This window comes from Mesoplodon bidens, assembly GCF_964165515.1.
Source record: "Mesoplodon bidens genome assembly, chromosome: 19".
NCBI classification, from domain to species: domain Eukaryota; kingdom Metazoa; phylum Chordata; class Mammalia; order Artiodactyla; family Ziphiidae; genus Mesoplodon; species Mesoplodon bidens.
The window spans coordinates 32830788-32850333 of NC_138179.1; the positions used below are offsets into that span (position 1 = coordinate 32830788).

Genomic DNA, 19546 nt, shown 5'->3' on the forward strand with positions numbered 1-19546 from the left:
TTTTCTCTGGTTGGTTCTAAGTTTGGCCGATTGCTAGAGATTGTGGGTCAGAGTTCTGTTTTTATACGTTGTCTAGCCATTGTCCATTTGTATACTCAGTCCCTCAGAGCAAGTGATATGTAGGAGAACTGTGGGGTCCTGGATGGTCTGCTCTGAGCCCTTTTAAACAGCATCATCAGCATTGGCCCATCCTCTCCTACTCGACTTCTGTACTTCTTAGTGACCAAACTTGTAATTTCACATCGACTTCCCAATCCTTCAAACAGATCTAGAATCTGGCTCAACAGACCTAAGAAGTCTTCAGAACGGATGAGCAGGACTTTGGCGCAGGAGGAGATTGAGAATGCAAGGATAGCGCTAAGGCTGGAAACTGGCTACCAGGGCGGTCATGTTACTCGCTGCAGGTAAGAGAGGAAGCACTCAGTTTGTGAGAGAAGATGATGACCTCAGTTTTTTAGGCTTTATAATCTTAGATGCTGCCGTGAAGATGTTCTTTGCTCATATATCTGGAACCTGGAACGTCATTTTAGAGGTGAAGAGACCTGAAAATAAGTGATGGTCCTCAGTTTGCATGCCAAGGCTGGGGGTGGAACAGGTAATTCAGCCTTCGCGTTTTCTATCCACCACTACACAAACCAAGGATGGAGAGCAAGAGGTCTGGACCAGAGGCCAGGCAATCCGGAACTCCCAGGATTGTAACAGAGGCAAGACCGAGCTATTGTGTGCCATTAACATAAATATCATGAAGACAGAAACCATCTACCGAAGATTTCACAACAGACCCGCCAAAGTGAAAAGTAAATGATTAAAGAATGTAGGTCTCGGAGCTCCTTTCAAACCATGATCCTTTATCTTCTATTTACAGAGATAAAAGTACACCCCAAAATGGTTAATATTTAAGCACTTTAATATTTACAGCTCTCTTTTTAGTAGAGGAAAGGCACTTTGGTTGTGCCAGTGTGAACCATCCACAATGATTCCTCCCGTGCTCATCTTGTTCTCAAGTTATCTCTGCCATGTTGCTATTGCAGGACGAAGTAAGTACTCTTTGCTTTTGAAAAAAATAATTCATATATCCACCCCCCTTGTATATGCCAGGGATCCATAATGATTAGTTAAATTCTTTTTAGGGTGGATGCTTGAGAGAGTGGATTGGTGCTTGTTCTTTGATATAGCCATGCCTAAAGTTCCTGCATGAGATATTTACCTTGTTTAAGCCTCAGTATACGGACCTGTGAAATGGAGATGACAATAGCACCCTTCAAAAGTTGGTGAGGACCAACAAACACATGAAAGAATGCTCAACATCATTAATCATTAGAGAAATGCAAATCAAAACTACAATGAGATATCATCTCACACCAGTCAGAATGGCCATCATCAAGGAATCTAGAAACAATAAATGCTGGAGAGGGTGTGGAGAAAAGGGAACACTCTTGCACTGCTGGTGGGAATGTGAATTGGTACAGCCACTATGGAGAACGGTATGGAGGTTCCTTAAAAAACTACAAATAGAACTACCATATGACCCAGCAATCCCACTACTGGGCATATACCCTGAGAAAACCATAATTCCAAAAGAGACATGTACCAAAATGTTCATTGCAGCTCTATTCACAATAGCCCGGAGCTGGAAACAACCTAAGTGTCCATCATCGGATGAATGGATAAAGAAGATGTGGCACATATATACAATGGAATATTACTCAGCCATAAAAAGAAACGAAACTGAGCTATTTGTAATGAGGTGGATAGACCTAGAGTCTGTCATACAGAGTGAAGTTAGTCAGAAAGAGAAAGACAAATACCGTATGCTAACACATATATACGGAATTTAAAAAAAAAATGTCATGAAGAACCTAGGGGCAAAACGAGAATAAAGACACAGACCTACTTGAGAATGGACTTGAGGATATGGGGAGGGGGAAGGGTAAGCTGTGACAAAGCGAAAGAGAGGCATGGACATATATACACTACCGAACGTAAGGTAGATAGATAGTGGGAAGCAGCCGCAGAGCACAGGGAGATCAGCTCGGTGCTTTGTGACCGCCTGGAGGGGTGGGATGGGGAGGGTGGGAGGGAGGGAGATGCATGAGGGAAGGGATGTGGGAACAGATGTATAGGTATGACTGATTCACTTTGTTATAAAGCAGAAACTAATTAAAAAAAAAAAAAAAAGAGAAATCTAGAAACAATAAATGCTGGAGAGGGTGTGGAGAAAAGGGAACACTCTTGCACTGCTGGTGGGAATGTGAATTGGTACAGCCACTATGGAGAACGGTATGGAGGTTCCTTAAAAAACTACAAATAGAACTACCATATGACCCAGCAATCCCACTACTGGGCATATACCCTGAGAAAACCATAATTCAAAAAGAGACATGTACCAAAATGTTCATTGCAGCTCTATTCACAATAGCCCGGAGCTGGAAACAACCTAAGTGTCCATCATTGGATGAATGGATAAAGAAGATGTGGCACATATATACAATGGAATATTACTCAGCCATAAAAAGAAACGAAACTGAGCTATTTGTAATGAGGTGGATAGACCTAGAGTCTGTCATACAGAGTGAAGTTAGTCAGAAAGAGAAAGACAAATACCGTATGCTAACACATATATACGGAATTTAAAAAAAAAAATGTCATGAAGAACCTAGGGGCAAAACGGGAATGAAGACGCAGACCTACTTGAGAATGGACTTGAGGATATGGGGAGGGGGAAGGGTGGGCTGTGACAAGGCGAAAGAGAGGCATGGACGTGTATACACTACCAAACGTAAGGTAGATAGATAGTGGGAAGCAGCCGCAGAGCACAGGGAGATCAGCTCGGTGCTTTGTGACCGCCTGGAGGGGTGGGATGGGGAGGGTGGGAGGGAGGGAGATGCATGAGGGAAGGGATGTGGGAACAGATGTATATGTATGACTGATTCACTTTGTTATAAAGCAGAAACTAATTAAAAAAATGAATAAATAAACTTAAAAAAAAATGGATAACCAGTGGACCTACTGTATAGCACAGGGGACTCTGCTCAATGTTATGTGGCAGCCTGGATGGGAGGGGAGTTTGGGGGAGAATGGGTACATGCATATGTATAGCCGAGTCCCTTTGCTGTGCATCTGAAACTATCACAACATTGTTAATCGGCTATACTCCAATATAAAATAAAAAGTAAAAAAAAAAAAAAAAAGTTGGTGAGGAGATTAGACGAGGTATTGCATAAGTCAAGTATTTGGTACAGAACTCAGCATGCATATTATTTGTAGCATGAAATATTTTTCATTGTGTGTGCTAGCTGAACTTAAAAATGCAAATACAGATTTCTCAGGCAACTGCTCTGTGCTCTATTTCAGCCTGTCCCAAGCCAGATGACTTACCATTTGCCAGAGTTGTTCCATTAAAAACATCCTATGACCCCGGGGAGGAGATAGTGTACTCCTGCCAGCCAGGCTACGTGGCCCGGGGAGGGATCCTCCGGCGGTTTATCTGCCCGCTCACTGGACTTTGGCCCATCAACACTCTGAGATGTGCACGTAAGTCAGCCTCCATCTCATGCATTCTTCCCATCATTCACGTTCTGGACATTTTGGGGAGATGACCTACCTTGTCATGCTCGCGGTACAGAAAGCCAGCAGAACTGTGGAGTGCAGGGCTGTGAAGAAACAGGAGGGTCTGTGGGGAGTTCCACAGGAGAAGAGGCTAAGGACAGTAAGTGCTATTTGCAGCATAGCCTGGAACTAGGGGAGATTTTAAAAAGAGACTTGGTACGATAAAAGGGGAGGAAAACACCGCCGCTGTGAAAAGAAAAGTGGAGATTATATTACAAATTATATTTATAATAAAATATAAATATATTAAATTAATAATGTACAGGAATATTATATGTAATAATATATCATATGTAATATAACAATTATATATGTATATATACATTCACAGATATATGACTTTATGGTAGATGGTTGCTGTATTATTTTTTGGCCACGTGGCTCAGCTTGTGGGATCTTAGTTCCCCAACCAGGGATTGAACCCTCGCCCTCAGCAGTGAAAGCGCAGAGCCCTAACCTCTGGACCGCCAGGGAATTCCCGATGGTTGCTTTTATTTATTCCTCAGAATGTGGTTCTGTGATATCATGCTGGCATTATTTTTTCACAGTCGACTATTGAGCAATCCACCTGAGAGAATTTCTGGCAATTTTATGTAGAAGTCAAGCAGTAAAAATAACTATATGGACCTATCCGAGCTCTGGTTATTTTGGTTGTGTGGGTGGTACCATTTGTGAAAACTATATATGTTCATACAGTGATTTTAATATCCTTTTTGATTAAAAAAGACAAAACGTAATTGTTAATGAAAAACCACTGTAACATCATTAGGGAAAATTTTTCCGGAAATCAGCCATAACTTTGGAACACTAACAACTTTCTTTTTCAAGTTATTTTCCGCGTGTATATTTTCCTCATTGCAGTGAGTTGATACCATTTTGTATTTTTCTATTTTCACTAGCATATCAGAAACATGGACTATATCTCTGTAGTCTTCATAATCCATATTTTATTGGCTGTATCATAGTTCAGGTGGATTTACCCTTTAATTACCATTAATTAAAATAATACCATGATAGTGAACATTTAGACTGTTTGGTTTTTGTCATTAGAAGTGACAATACAGGGAATTCCCTGGCGGTCCAGTGGTTAAGACTCTGCACTTCCACTGCAGGGGGCGAGGGTTCGATCCCTGGTTGGAGAGCTAAGATCCCGAGTGCTGCATGGCAAACAATACAATGGGTGCCTTAGTGCATATATCATTTGACTTATTTTGAGTTATCTTCTTAGAATAGTTACCAGTAGAGTTACTGGATCAAAGGATAGGAATGAGTTTATACATTTTTATTTTAATAGTAAATTCTATAAATGGAAATTGACCTTTATATCTTTAAATCACAGCCAGAGTATGTCCTTTTGCTGGAATCTTAGGAAATGGAACTGTACGCTATACAACTTTTGAATATCCCAACACGATCAGTTTTTCTTGCAATACCGGGTAAGGACTTCTGGCTCATAGATGCAGCCCATTCCTGTGCCCTTAAGCTAATCATCAAGCCTGGTCCGTTTCTCGTCTTTAGGCTGGACTTGCTGAGTACAAATCACTGAATACAAATCCACAGTGGTGTTGAGGGTGGGGTAAGGGGTGGAGAATACAACAGCTAGTGAAATATGAAGTCAACGTTCTAATTTTTCTGCTCCTGATTAGTTACTTATTTGAGGAGTACATTGAAATTATTGAAACTGGGTGTTAATTCTTTATGATCTCTGGGCCAAATCTTGGCATGAGGGTTAAAATATTTTAGTAATCGGACTTGGGCTTTAGTTATGAGGCTAATTTCATCGACTGTGACCTCGTGGAAGAGAATTCTATGGAGAAGGCTGAGTGCGATGATGTAGAGCATAACCTTCCTCCTCACAGCAAACCCAGAAGAAAGCACTTATGGTTGGTCATGTGACATGTGCCTTATGAGCAAATACACCATCAGTGACACTGGCGATAGCTCATCGGCTGTAGAGCAGGGCAAAATTTCACTGAGGAAGCTTGTTTGTGATTAGAGATTAAGAAATACTGTGTGTGAAAGAGAGGCAGTCCTTTCATCTGAAACACCAATTGACTGGTAGGCTTCATGATGAGTGACCTTGAACAAACTGGCTTCAGGGACATTGGTACATTTGCAATGGAAATAGACTGCATTGTTTTTAAACATTTGGGTCAGCAGGCTCTCAGAAAAGGAATATTAGAGATTATTTGGTCTGATTCACTTTTGTGATCCTGAAAAAGATGTGGTTCTTTGCTTGGAAGCAGTTAACCTGACCAGCTGGTTGGAGACAAGGGGTTTGGGCACTGGGTAGGGTTGGCTTCCATACCCACTAGCGATGGAACCTTCTCATTCTTCAGCAGTTCCCTGCAGCCTTAGGCTGGGAGACTTGATGAGCCTTAGAGGAATGTTAAGCCTCTCAGGAAAACAGTATTATAAGATGGAAAAGAAGCCAACAGTATTTTTTGGGGGGGGTCGTCGTTGCTGCACGTGGACTAGCGGGGGCTACTCTTCATTGCGGTGTGTGTGCTTCTCACTGCAGTGGTTTCTCTTGTTGTGGAGCACGGGCTCTAGGCATGCGGGCCTCAGTAATTGTGGCACGCAGGCTCAGTAGTTGTGGCTCGCGGGCTTTAGAGCACAGGCTCAGTTGTTGTGGTGCACGGGCTTAGTTGCTCCGCGGCACGTGGGATCTTCCCAGACCAGGGCTCAAACCTGTGTCCCCTGCATTGGCAGTCAGATTCTTAACCACTGTGCCACCAGAGAAGTCCCGAGAAGCCAATATCCATCTGCAGCAATGCTTAACAGAAACGACATTTGAGATGCCATGGGTGGATTATTTTATAATTTAGTGGATTACATTTTCCCTTTGCAGGTTTTATCTGAAAGGAGCTAATTCTGCTCAATGCACTAAGGAGGGAGAATGGAGTCCGCAACTTCCTGTCTGTGCTCGTGAGTTTGTGGGCCCCAGTTATAGGGAGGGTGACCAGCTGATTTGCCTGGGACTTTCCTGGTTTTACCACTATAAGATCTACACCCTGGAAACCCCCTCAGTCCCAGCTCCATGAAATGGTTGGTCACCTTTCTGGGGACTGTTCATCCTGATATCTTACTCTGGAAGATGAAACAACCGCTTTGGAATGACAAACTCTGACCCTGACTCTGACTCTAACACTGAAACTCCAGATTAGTTAGGTCAGGACGGCAACCCACTTCTGAGTCTCTGTGTGAAGCTACTTGTGTAAGCTCCATACAGACAGAGTACAAAAGCAGGGGGTATTCAACAGGAACAAACAAACCTAAACTAGGACCAAGATGTCACTCAGATGTCACAAATGACTTGTCATCAGCAACTATTGCAGGAGGCTCCCTCAGCAAAGTCCTTCGCCAATTCTGACTCCCAGGAACGTCTTCCAAGGTAGCGTTTGGATCCAAGACGTATGGTGTCATGAGCAACGTGGTCTTGTAACAGGCAAATCAGTGGTGGCAAGACTTAAATTTCCTTCATCTTTTAGTTTTTTGACTGGTTCAGACATCTGATTTCCAGATCATATTTTCTTCTTTGGCTTCTCCAGTTGACTGTGTTTACCCTGGCATTTGATCAAAGTTTGCATTTTCCCAAGTTAATCTCTGGATTTTTTTGTTGTTGTTGTTCTGTAAAGAGCACTTTTAAAAGACTCAACTATTTTCATTAAAATGATAGTTCCTTCTTTTTTCAGCTACAACCTGCCCTCCACCACCTATACCTAAGTTTGCAAAACTTAGTGTTTATCAGCCATTGTCTGGGAACAACTCCTTCTATGGAGGCAAGGCAGTCTTTGAATGCTTGCCACAGCACGCAATGTTTGGAAATGACACCATTACCTGCACAGAACATGGAAACTGGACAGAATTACCGGAATGTAAGGGTGAGTGCAATGATAAGACAGAATAATCATGGGAGTGTAGAATCTCTTTTTTGAAGAGAATTGAAAATTTCTCTATCATGGGGTGTTTCAAATGACCTTGTGTAACAAATGTTTATCAGCATCTGCCACCTGCCAGGCACCCGGGATACCAGATGAATGAGACCTGACTTCTGAGCTCAGGAAGATGAGCTATGATGCAGTGGACTGTCTGCAGCTGCTTGGGAAAGCTTCCCAGAGGAAGGGCTTGCGGGAGCAGTGGAGAATGGGGGAATGGCATAGGCTTACCACACAAGGGCACAGGATGGGGAGAGCCAGCGGGGTGTGAAGGAACAGGGTGTGTGCATGGACAGCTGAGTATTACTGTGAGGCTGGATTAAACTGGGGAGTCCAAAGAGACTGAGGTGAAAAACTGGGTTGCAGTCAGATTGATATAAGCTTTTGTAGTCTTTACCTAAATTTAAGAATCACAAGAATACTTGATTTAAAAATATATATGGGGCTTCCCTGGTGGCGCAGTGGTTGAGAGTCCACCTGCCGATGCAGGGGACACGGGTTCGTGTCCCAGTCCGGGAGGATCCCACATGCCGTGGAGCTGCTGGGCCCGTGAGCCATGGCCGCTGAGCCTGTGTGTCCAGAGCTTGTGCTCCGCAACGGGAGAGGCCACAACAGTGAGAGGCCCGCGTACTGCAAAAAAAAAAAAATAATAATACAATAAAAATATATATGAAAATTCTTTCTCCTTTAATTTGACTCATCATTACTATCTTTGAATTTGTCAACTGCATAACAAGTAGAATTTATCATGCACACCAGGAACTATACTAAGGACTGTTACCTTCTCCCGCAGTGGGTGTTACAGATACCTACTGAATGATTCAAACATAAGTGCTTTTTAGCATAGGGAAACTACTACAACTACTAATACCTAGCACCTTTTGGGGGACTAAACTCTGGGCCAGGCACTGGTCTCCTCCTATATATGTGTCATCTCATTTAATTCTCCCAAGTCCTAAGCAGTGGGTTCTTTTTTTTTTCTTTTTTTCAGCCATTTACATAGATATATCAGCCGTCAGCATGTTGTGACATTCTCTCTCTTTCTCTCTATAGACATACATTTTCCCCCTGAATCACGTGAAAATAAGTTGTACATATCATGACACTTACCCGTGAATACTTCAGCAGCATGAGTGTCCTAAGAACAACATTGTCATATGTTATCACTGTACCCAAGACATTTAACATATTTGGAATTATTAACAATAATAATTTAAACAATTATATTATATACAATTAACAATATTTATTTCATATGCAAATTACCCCAGCTGATCCAGAAATATCCTTTATACACGTGTTTTGTTCTATGTGAAATCTAATCATGAATCACATATTCTATCTAGTTGTCATAGCTCTTTGGTCGCCTTTAGTTAAGAATTATCCCCTGCCTTTTTGGTTGTCTTTCACTGACATTTTTGAAGAGTACATGCTAGTTGTCTTGTAGAAGTTTCCACAATGTGAATTTGGTCGATTATTTACTCATGATTGGATTTGAGTTAAATACTTTTTAACTCATTTAACTCATTTTAGCATCCACTGATAATCCTTGAACTCAGTCAGCTGAGACATTGGTGGTTACAAAATGGTGGCTTTCTAAGTTTATCTTTCCTTCTATATTTATTAGCTGGAATTTTTCTACAGAGAAGAGTTTTTCCTCCATGAACTATTTCTTTTTAGCGTAATTATAGACTCATAGATTCTTTTGCACTCAATTTGTGGAAGAGCCAAAACTGATCCAAGCAGTACAGCACTGGATTTGGTACTCTTGAACCATCTCATTAGACTTCCTCCCAAGAGCTCTGTGCTCCTCCCTCCAGCTTGGCTTTCTTTACTGGGGTAAATAGGGATACGGGTTTGGGGCTCTACCACTGAGGATCTAAAGAAAGCCGGGAAGCCTTCATTTTTCTCCTTCTTATTTCATGCTGGCTTCTTTTATAGTCTGAAGACAGTCATAAGAATTAGATTTAACATTTAAAATCCAAATAATGCTGTTCTAGTGTGCATAGAGGGAATCTCTGTGTTTTAATTTCATGGTCTGTTGGTTAAAAGAGACAGACTTTTCCGTCTTTCAAACCCACCATCTTAGACTGTGTGCAGATGAAGTTTGCAATAAATACTACCTTGTGATTATGTGAAAGCCCAAAGCACTTGGTAATTCATTAATTTACTTTCAAAGTGTTGTTGTTTCTATTTTAATATCCAGAGTCTCACAAGGATAAGATAAAGTGGACAGAATTAAGCACCAAGGTCCCCAGAAATTGTGTTCTAGGCACAGGAACACCCAGTGATTCAGTGGTATAAGAGAGACAAGTGCGGGCTATTCCGTAACCACTGGACCCCACGCTATTTATACTAATACATCTTACTGCTTAAACTTTTTAGAAGTAAGATGCCCGTTCCCATCAAGACCAGACAATGGATTTGTGAACTATCCTGCAAAGCAAGTACTTTATTACAAGGATAAAGCCACATATGGTTGCCATGATACATATGCCTTGGATGGACCAGAAGAAGTAGAATGTGGCAAATTAGGAAGATGGTCTGCACAGCCAAGTTGTAAAGGTAAGAAATATGGGTGAGGTCTTAAACTGCCTCCCAATTCATCCAGTGGATCACCTTTACTTGCCATTTTCTTGTTCCAGTCATTTTCCACTTTGTTTCTCAGACTTGATTCACAGCTACTGGGATTTATATGGGCATGGGGAAACTTCACGCTTAGCAATCCTGTTTGAGATTAAACTGCATGAAATAAACATATCTGTTGTAAGCCTTGATAATATGGTGGAAGATTGTGTGTGCTTCCTATAATTGCTTTTAAGTCTTGGCCCATGAGCATCCTTTTTTGCTTTGTTCTAGTCAAGACTCTTCTCATTGTGGCAAAACCCAACCACACATTCCAGCTAGTTCCAGGAAATGGTGACGAATCATAAACAGGCAACAGGCAATTGTATGGACATTGAATATGAGGAAATGAAACACAACTGGTCCTCTTGAGGACTGCAACTGCAAGTCGGGAACTATTGCTACTCTTTCCATATCTCATTGGCCTCACGGTCTCTCTCATATCTCTGTTTCTCTGCTTACTCACCTTGAACCTGGCTTGATTCTACACCAGGACCTCTCAACTAAAGGATTCATCACTCACTGGCATCTTTTCCCTGAGATGCTGGTTGCTTTTGAGTTAGATGTCTATCCTTGATCTGGTCCGTGTCATGCTTATGCAAAGAACACCAACTTTGCACTGTATTTCTGCTCAAGTTGCTGTGGGCTGGACAGTTTTGTTTTTTTTAAATAATGTATTTATTTTATTTTTGGCTGTGTTGGGTCTTTGTTGCTGTGCGCGGGCTTTCTCTAGTTGCGTGAGTGGGGGTTACTCTTCGTTATGGTGCGTGGGCTTCTCACTGCCGTAGCCTCTCTTGTTGCAGACGTGCCTAGAGCATGGGCTCTAGGCATGTGGGCTTCAGTAGTTGTGGCATGTGGGCTTCAGTAGTTGTGGCTCGTGGGCTCTAGAGCACAGGCTCAGTAGTTGTGGCGCACGGGCTTAGTTGCTCCGCAGCACGTGGGATCTTCTTGGACCAGGGTTCGAACCCATGTCCCCTGCATTGGCAGGCGGATTCTTAACCACTGCACCACCAGGGAAGTCCGGGTTGGACAGTTTAAATAGAAAAGGCATTTAGGCACAACAGGCAAAATGACATATGACTAGGTTGGGGTCCCCTAGAAGCAGAGCCTGAGACAGGGATTCAAATGCAGTTGGTTTATTAAGTGAGTCTCAGGAAAAAGAATGTAAGACAGGTGGGATGGAGCTGGACACTGGTTCTCAAACCTCACTGTGAATCAGAATCTCCTAGAGGGTTTGTTTAAACAGAGTCTCTGATTTGCTGGATCTGCAATAGGACCTGAGAGCTAGCATTTCTACCAGGTTCCCAGGTGATGCTGAAGCTGCCAACTCAGGGACCATGTTTTGAACAAGGATGTGGTCTCAGCTAGAGTTTAACTTCAGTTTAATCCCCTGGGAGCTCTGGACCATGGGAGTCAATCCCATCGAGAGGCAAGGGGACCTGCTTATTTTGATCCCCTTGTCAGCCTGTCATAGGCTGCGGGCTGCTCCCTTCCCTGACCCTGGGGTTGTGGACTGATGTGCATACTCTCTTTGGAGAGGTGGCTCTCTTATGGCTGAAGGCCATTTTTCAGAGAAAGGAGCATTTATGAGCTGTTATGAGCCAACGCTCACAGTGGCTGGTGGTGGTGCCGCAACTCAATAAATGGGAGCTGAGTGGGGCGGGGACGCTTATCTGAAATGGCAGTATCTGATAGGAGTTCTTTTGCACAGAAGCCTAGTATCTGATGCTTCTGCTCTGACCTTCTTTTTTTTTTTTTACATCTTTATTGCAGTATAATTGCTTTACAATGGTGTGTTAGTTTCTGCTTTATAACAAAGTGAATCAGTTATACATATACCCATGTTCCCGTATCTCTTCCCTCTTGCGTCTCCCTCCCTCCCTGCTCTGACCTTCTTATGTGGCTACTCCAGGGGAAGAAAAGATGATCTTGGAAGCCATGATTAAAGGTTCTATTGATAAGGAACAGCAGTTAGCAATGATACTGATGTTACTATCTTAGAACCTTCTCGTCTTGAGCACTTTGGTTCAGGTCTGAACATCTACTGATTCAAATGCTACACTTTCTTTAAGAAAGAGTAAATGAAGTCCTGTCTTGACTACAAATATTGTCTCTTTCAGCGTCTTGTAAATTATCTGTTAAAAGAGCTACCGTGATATATGAAGGAGAGAGAGTAAATATCCAAGACAAATTTAAGAATGGAATGCTGCATGGCCAAAAAGTTTCTTTCTTCTGCAAAAATAAGGAGAAGAAGTGTAGCTATACAGAGGATGCCCAGTGCATAGACGGCATCATTCAAATCCCCAAATGCTTCAAGGGTGAGTTCAACACTGGAACGTTTAGCTAGCACTTCTGCTTGCCCCTCACCATAATCATAATTATTGATAAAAAATAATCATAATTATTACCTGATGACTAAAAGAAGCCATGTTAATGTGGCTACTGGATTTTTTAAGAGAGTGGGGCAGGAGGAAACAGCAAGATGAAGCAGTAAGCTGCATTTAGTTTCCCCACATTTTCCTTTTCTTTTCTTTTCCTTAAAACTCAGGGTTGTGGTTTTATTTGATGAGTGTTGAATTATGCCATCATGTATAATTCCAGATTATGCTTGAATACTAAGAATAATATTGAATGGAATATTGAATAATAATATTGACCACCTCTTGGTCCCAAATGATAAAGAACTCACCCCAAACTACAAAGTAACTCATGTCAATGGTCACTGGTTTATAGATCTTCTAACATTTCTTTCCTTCCTTTGGCAATTCCTAGAGTTTGAAAAGTACCCACTAGAGCAAAGTATTCGTTAGAGCAAAACATTTTTAAGGAAGATGATATTGTGTTTGTGGGTGATAAAGAAGTGTATAATGGCCAGCATTAAAGCCATTAGTTTCAGGGTTTTTTTTAAATTAAAATTTATTTTTTAAAATAAATTCTGGATACAAAACATTTTTTTAAAATTACAAGCTATGAAAATATCTTCTCCAAGAATGTTATTTTCTTTTAACATTGCCTACAGTAACTTTTTTTTTATTGGAGTATAATTGTTTTACAATGTTGGGTTAGTTTCTGCTGTAGAACAAAGTGAATAAGCTATACGTATACATACATCCCCTCCCTCTTAAGCCTCCCTGCCACCCTCCCCCCACATCCCACCCCTCTAGGTCATCACAGAGCATTAGTTTCAGGTTTAAGGTCTACATATCTTTGTTTCTACAAAGGAGGAACCAGCCAGAGGCTGAAGCTATTATTGCCCCTAGGTTTAGAAATGCTTCAAGAATGTTGACAGCCCTGTATCAGCTGGTAGAGGAGAGAGTTGGGAGCAGATTAGAGGAGAGAGGGGTCTGAGAAGTGGCCAGCTAGAGAGAGAGAAGGAAATGATAACCAGCAAATGATACCCACCTCATAGGTTTGATGATTAGAAATATTATGCGTGACATGGAGTAAGTACACAATGATAATAATGATGGTTATTATCACTATAATTACAAATAGTTAGAAATGCACTGGATAAATTGTTATTGTTCAAAACATAGCAGAGCCCTCGTGAGACAAAGTTGACAAAGTACAGTAATCCTAGCACAGATCAGCAGAAAAAATATTAGCAGAAGATAATTTAAAAAAAACAAACAGAGCTTTGTTAATGCATTTCTTCAGGCTGTTCTCTTTTACAGTCTTCAGACAGATGCAGCACTGTTGGTGCATTGGCAAATAAATAAAGGGCTGATACAGCTTTTTTTCTTTTAATCTTGACTGTCAGAATTATACATAATCTTTTATTTTCTCTCTTGGAAACGAGTGACTTACGATTTCCCTGATTTTTCTCGAATCCCTTAAAACTCACACTGAATGCCTTCATTCACATAATTAGATTTATTCGACACACTTATAAAATGTATTTGATTTGGCTTGGCTATTTAACAGATTTAAGAGATGACTGTTTCTCTTAAAATGTTTATTTTTTTTTCTCCCCAAACAGAGCACAGTTCTTTGGCTTTCTGGAAAACAGAAGCATCTGATGTAAAACCATGCTAAGTTGGTTTTCTGATTCAAAATTAAATGTCATACTTGTATGTGTTTGTCCAAGGAACCTAATGGAAATGGAAAAATAAAGTGACTGAATTTATTGCATCAGCCATTGCAGTGTTACTCCATGGTAGCTTACTTTTAATTATCTGGTTAAGAAACCTAAATATTTGGAACATTGTCCTTGCATGGCTGTGAAATGGAAAGTGTAAATAATTACCTAGGTAACCCAGTTACCCTCTCCCTAATTCTACTCCTAAACGCTTTCACCTAAAACAACTGCGATGCAACAGTTTTCTTAGAATGGTCCACAGACTCTGGCATCAGTATCGCCTGGTAATTATTACAAAGGAAAAAAATGCTGTGTCCCGGAATTTCCGAGGATGGCCCCCAAATCTGCATTTATAACAAAGTCCCCAGATAATTCTTTGCATTCTTAAGTTTGAGAAGCATCACCATAAAGGAATGCATCGACTTTCAGGCCAATAAAAATGGATCTGAACCCTTAAAAGTTTGGTTTACATAATGCCTAAATAGCTTTCCTTACCCACCAGAATTCCATGACCCATCACTGACATTGCTCCTTTGTTTATGCTCCCTTGGCCTTTTCGCCTTCTGTAGTACGTGCTGGCAAACCCCACCCCAGGCTCTAGCTGCCTTTCCTGTGCCTGCACCAGAGCAGCTGAACGTTGCTGGAAAAAAAGAAAACCTCACAATTATGCTAATAGGTGCCACTTTGATTCATGAACATGGGGCTCACATACGCTCTCAACTGTGCCTGGCAATCCTACCGCATTTCACTAGTTTGTTCTCTCCCCAACTCCCCAACGTGGCTGTTTCTCTTCTCAGCCCTTCTCAAGCCATCGCCCCTGTCCTCACTCTCGGCCGATGACCTTGCTCCTTGTTTCTCAGAGAAAATAGAAAAGACCCTTTTCAATCTTCCCATGACCCAGTCTACCATCTCAGCCATGTCTGCACCAGGGTCTCTGCCCTCCGTCTCCTTTCTCTGAGATCCCATCTAAGGGCAAACCTCATGTCCGGGATCCCGTCTTCTGTCTCCTACTTAAGGATTTTGCTCCTCTGATGAATGATCTTCCATGTTTATTTTTTCCCCTTTCTATTGGAGCATTTCTATCAGCATATAAATATGCAATAATATCACCACTGTTTTTAAAAGAAAACCTTACTGTTACCTCACATCTTTTTCTAGCTACTGCTCCATCTCTGTATCCCTTTTTATAAAAGTCCCAGAAAGAGTTGTTTACTTTGCCATCACCACTGCCCATCACGACTCGTAAACTTTGTGTCCGCAGAGGTGTTTCCTCCCGGATGCGTCTTCCTCAGGATTCACCTGCCTTCACGTGGTGTGGTCCGATCTCTCCTCCAAGATGCTTTTCTCCTCTTCCTCCCTTTACAGAAATCAGCGTGCCCCCCACTTCCCAGGATGTCATTCAAAAGCTCCAAATGCCCATTACTTAACTTTAAAGAACAGCTTTACTTTTTCTTTCTCAATCCTTTCCTTCGATATTCTTCCCTCTTCCTCTCTCGCAACTTCTCTTGCTTCCACTCTCCCTCCCTGGCCCCTCCTTCCCCTTCTCTTCTTCTTCTTCTCTGTCTTCTGCTCCCCCCCCCTTTATCTTTCTCCATGTCGTGTATTGAGGGTCAGCTTTGAGAGTGGGAGGTTACTCCCCTTTCTAAACCAAAAAGCCCTATTTAGGCATTTTGCTGAACAAAAAACCATCCACCCTGAGTTTCCTCTTTTAGCACTAAGTTTTAGGACCACTGTTTTCTTTAACTTGTCACCTATTCACTTAAAAATGGACCTCCCCCTCATCTTACCTCGCAGCTCTAGGAATGGAAAGAAAGCAGTAAAAATTTTAGAGCCTTTCCCTTGCCCCAGACTGGATTGCTGGGTTTGCTCCAGAAAAGGAGAGAATATGTTGTTCTATTATCCTCCCTTTTGCTGCAGATACTTTCCTAATTAAATTTATTGTTTCAAAAATTTAAAATATATAGACTTTTAAAACTGTAAGTGAAGTTTTTTGTTTTTTAATTGAAGTATACTTGACTTACAGTATTGTATTAGTTTCAGGTGTACAATATAGTGATTCAATATTTTTATAGATTATACTCCATTTAAAAAGATATTGTAAAATATTGGCTATATTCCCTGTGCTGTACAATATATCCTTGTAGCTTATTTATTTTATACATAGTAGTTTGTATCTCTAAGTCCCTTCCCCTATCTTGCCCTTCCCTCTCCCCACTGGCATTCATTACTTTGTTCTCTATATCTGTTAAGTCTGTTTCTGCTTTGTTATATTCATTCATTTTTTTCATTTTTTAGATTCCACATATAAGTGATATCATACTCAGCATAATGCTCTCCAGGTCCATCCATGTTGTTGTGAATTGCAAAATTTTATTCTTTTTTATGGCTGATTATTGTATACAATTGTGTGTGTGTGTATATATATATATATATGTGTGTGGGTGTATATATATATATATATATATATATATATATATATATACATACACTACATCTTCTTAATCCATTCATCTGTTAATGGACACTTAGGTTGCTTCTATGTCTTGGCTATTGTTAGTGCTGCTATGAACACTAGGGTGCATGTATCTTCTCCAATTAATGAAGAAAATATAGGTAGAACACTCTTTGACATAAATCATAGCAATATTTTTTTGAATCTTTCTTCTAAAGCAAAGGAAATAAAAACAAAAATAAACAAATGGGAAGTAATTAAACTTAAACATTTTTGCACAGCAAAGGAAATCATCAACAAATCAGAAAGAAGACCTACTGAATAGGAGAAAATATTTGAAAATTATATGACTGATAAGGGTTTAATAGCCAAAATATATGAACAGTTCATACAACTCAACATCAAAAAAACAAACAACCTGATTAAAAAATGCACAGAAGACCTGAATAGACATTATTCCAAAGAAGACATATAGATAGCCAACAGGCACATGAAAAGATGCTCAACATCATTAATTATCAGAGAAATGCAAATTAAAACCACAATGAGATATCACCTCCCACCTGTCAGAATGGCTGTCATCAAAAAGACCACAAATAACAAATGTTGGCGGGGATGGGGAGAAAAGGGAACTCTCCTACCCTGTTGGTGGGAATGTAACTTGGGGCAGCCACTGTGGAAAATAGCATGGAGGTTTCTCAAAAAACTAAAAATAGGGACTTCCCTGGCGGTCCAGTGGTTAAGACTCTGCACTTGTAGTGCAGGGGGCGTGAGTTCGATCCCTGGTTGGGGAACTAACCAACCCAGGTTTTTTTGGGTGTGGCCAAAAAAAAAAAAGACTAAATGACCCAGAAATTTCACTCCTGAATATTTATCTGACCATATATGTTCTTTCAAATGTTTTTTTTTAAATTCCTTGCCTTTTTTTTTTTAACATCTTTATTGGAGTATAACTGCTTTACATTGTTGTGTTAGTTGCTGCTGTATTCAAATCTGTTTTGCTGGAACTTTTTATAAGGAATCTCCAGATTGAACTTTTAATAGACTATTCCTTAAAAAACTCCTGGAATATGGCAAGTTTGCTGAGGATGGCTTTTTGCATCATTTTTTTCTTTGAAGGCATTTCAGGCCACTGGATAGGCTTGGGTCCTTGAAAATTAATCAGAGTAGACTTTAGAACTTAGGCCATAGTACTGATTCCTGTAATGATATTTTCACAGAAAGAAAAATCTGTTATTTTTCATTCTGAAGAGGCAATTTGGATTAGAGGAGCCCATCAGAAGAAACTGCCCAGTTGCAGCCCTTCTATTTAGTGATTATATGGTCCATTTAGCCCCATAAGTAGCCTCTCTATTTGAAATGTTTTTCTTCTTAAATGCTTAGATCACCAGGTTGCCTGTTATCAAAATTCAGCCATACCCTCCCCAGCCAGAGTGCAGTGACCTTCCTTGCTGGCTGAGATACCAGAAAGTATTATTCTTCTCCCCCACAGGCAGCCTAGTGCAGAAAGAGTGAAATTATAATCACAAATTGATGGTTATCGTCCTACATTTTAACAAGGCTGAATGTGGTCTTCCCATGCTATGTAATGTTGCTTAACCAGCAACTGCAGACCCTTGGAACCCTGTAAGCTATTATGGCAGATGGGCTTCTAAACACAAAGGGATCCAGGTCGTCACTTTTATTTCGTGCTCTAACATGTTTCTTCAAGAAGTTATAGAAAATGAACTTTCTCCCTTCTAAGACATTGACCAATTTTTCAATATGTAGGATCTGATTTCTGAGTCCCCAAACTCAATGATAAGTATTTATCAGTAAAATTTCCCATCTACTAGCCCGAGGGTCATTCCCCACCTTAACACTGAAAAAGGAGATTTAAAAGAAAGAGAAAGAAAGAAAGAAAGAAAGAAGGAAGAAAGGAAGGAAGGAAGGAAGGAAGGAAGGAAGGAAGGAAGGAAGGAAGGAAGGAGAGCTTGGGGTTTGTGCATATGGGTGTGAGTATATGTCTGCACATGTGAGAGTGTGTGTGGTTGGTGTGGACATGTGTACGTGAATGTGTATGCTGTTTGAGTGTGTGTTCTTTGTAAATGTGAGCACGAGTGTGTGTGCACGTGTGTGCGAATGTGTGATGTATGTGTGTACATAAGTGTGTGTACGAGTGTGTTCTCTTTGTGCCCGTATGTGCATGTGAGCATGCTGTGTGAATGTGTTTACATGAGTGTGTGTGTGTGTGTGCAGCATGCCTAATTCTTTGTGTGCTAATGCTGCTTCCTAGTGGCATCTGCCACTTCTGAAAGTTCATGACAGACGGTTTGGAAGGAAAAGATCGACGTTTCCCGCGTCAGCACCGGGAGGCACTTCCCGTGAGCACCTATAGCTCACCTGTGTTAACTCCATCTTCCCAATCATCCCATAAGGATGGTAAAGACACTGAAGCTCACGGAGGTTATGTAACTTGGTTTACAGAAGTGACGGAGCTACAGAGCCAAACTTCAGGACTGTGTCTTTCCTCCCTTGTTTTACACTGCTAGTGAAGCAACGCATTTCCCAGTGGCTTCCTGGAAATAACTGAATTCTAAAGCTGGATTTTCCAGCCTAGGGAGGGGTGTTGAAACAGGGTGGTGAGGCTAGGAATTGGCCTAGTAGGTGGTTGCTATTTGCATGAACGCTGGCTAGAGCAATATGTCTACAAATCTTCCTCGACGTCCAATGGGGTTACCTCCTGATAAACACATTGTAAGTTGAAAATGCATTTAATACACCCAACCGACTGCTCATCATAGCTTAGCCTAGCCTACATTAAACGTGCTCAGAACACTTACATTAGCCTACAGTTGGCCAAAA

At 41.1% G+C, this 19546-nt stretch overlaps 1 protein-coding gene across 1 annotated transcript; it reads left to right on the plus strand.

The window, feature by feature from the left end:
* The first annotated feature begins 940 nt into the window (after positions 1-940).
* On the plus strand, positions 941-14306 carry APOH (apolipoprotein H). Its single transcript, XM_081219069.1, has 8 exons — positions 941-1037; positions 3355-3534; positions 4949-5045; positions 6461-6537; positions 7305-7493; positions 9933-10112; positions 12293-12490; positions 14152-14306. The coding sequence occupies exons 1-8, from the start codon at positions 974-976 to the stop codon at positions 14205-14207; spliced, it is 1041 nt and encodes a 346-aa protein (XP_081075195.1). The 5' UTR covers positions 941-973; the 3' UTR covers positions 14208-14306.
* The last annotated feature ends 5240 nt before the right edge of the window (positions 14307-19546 follow it).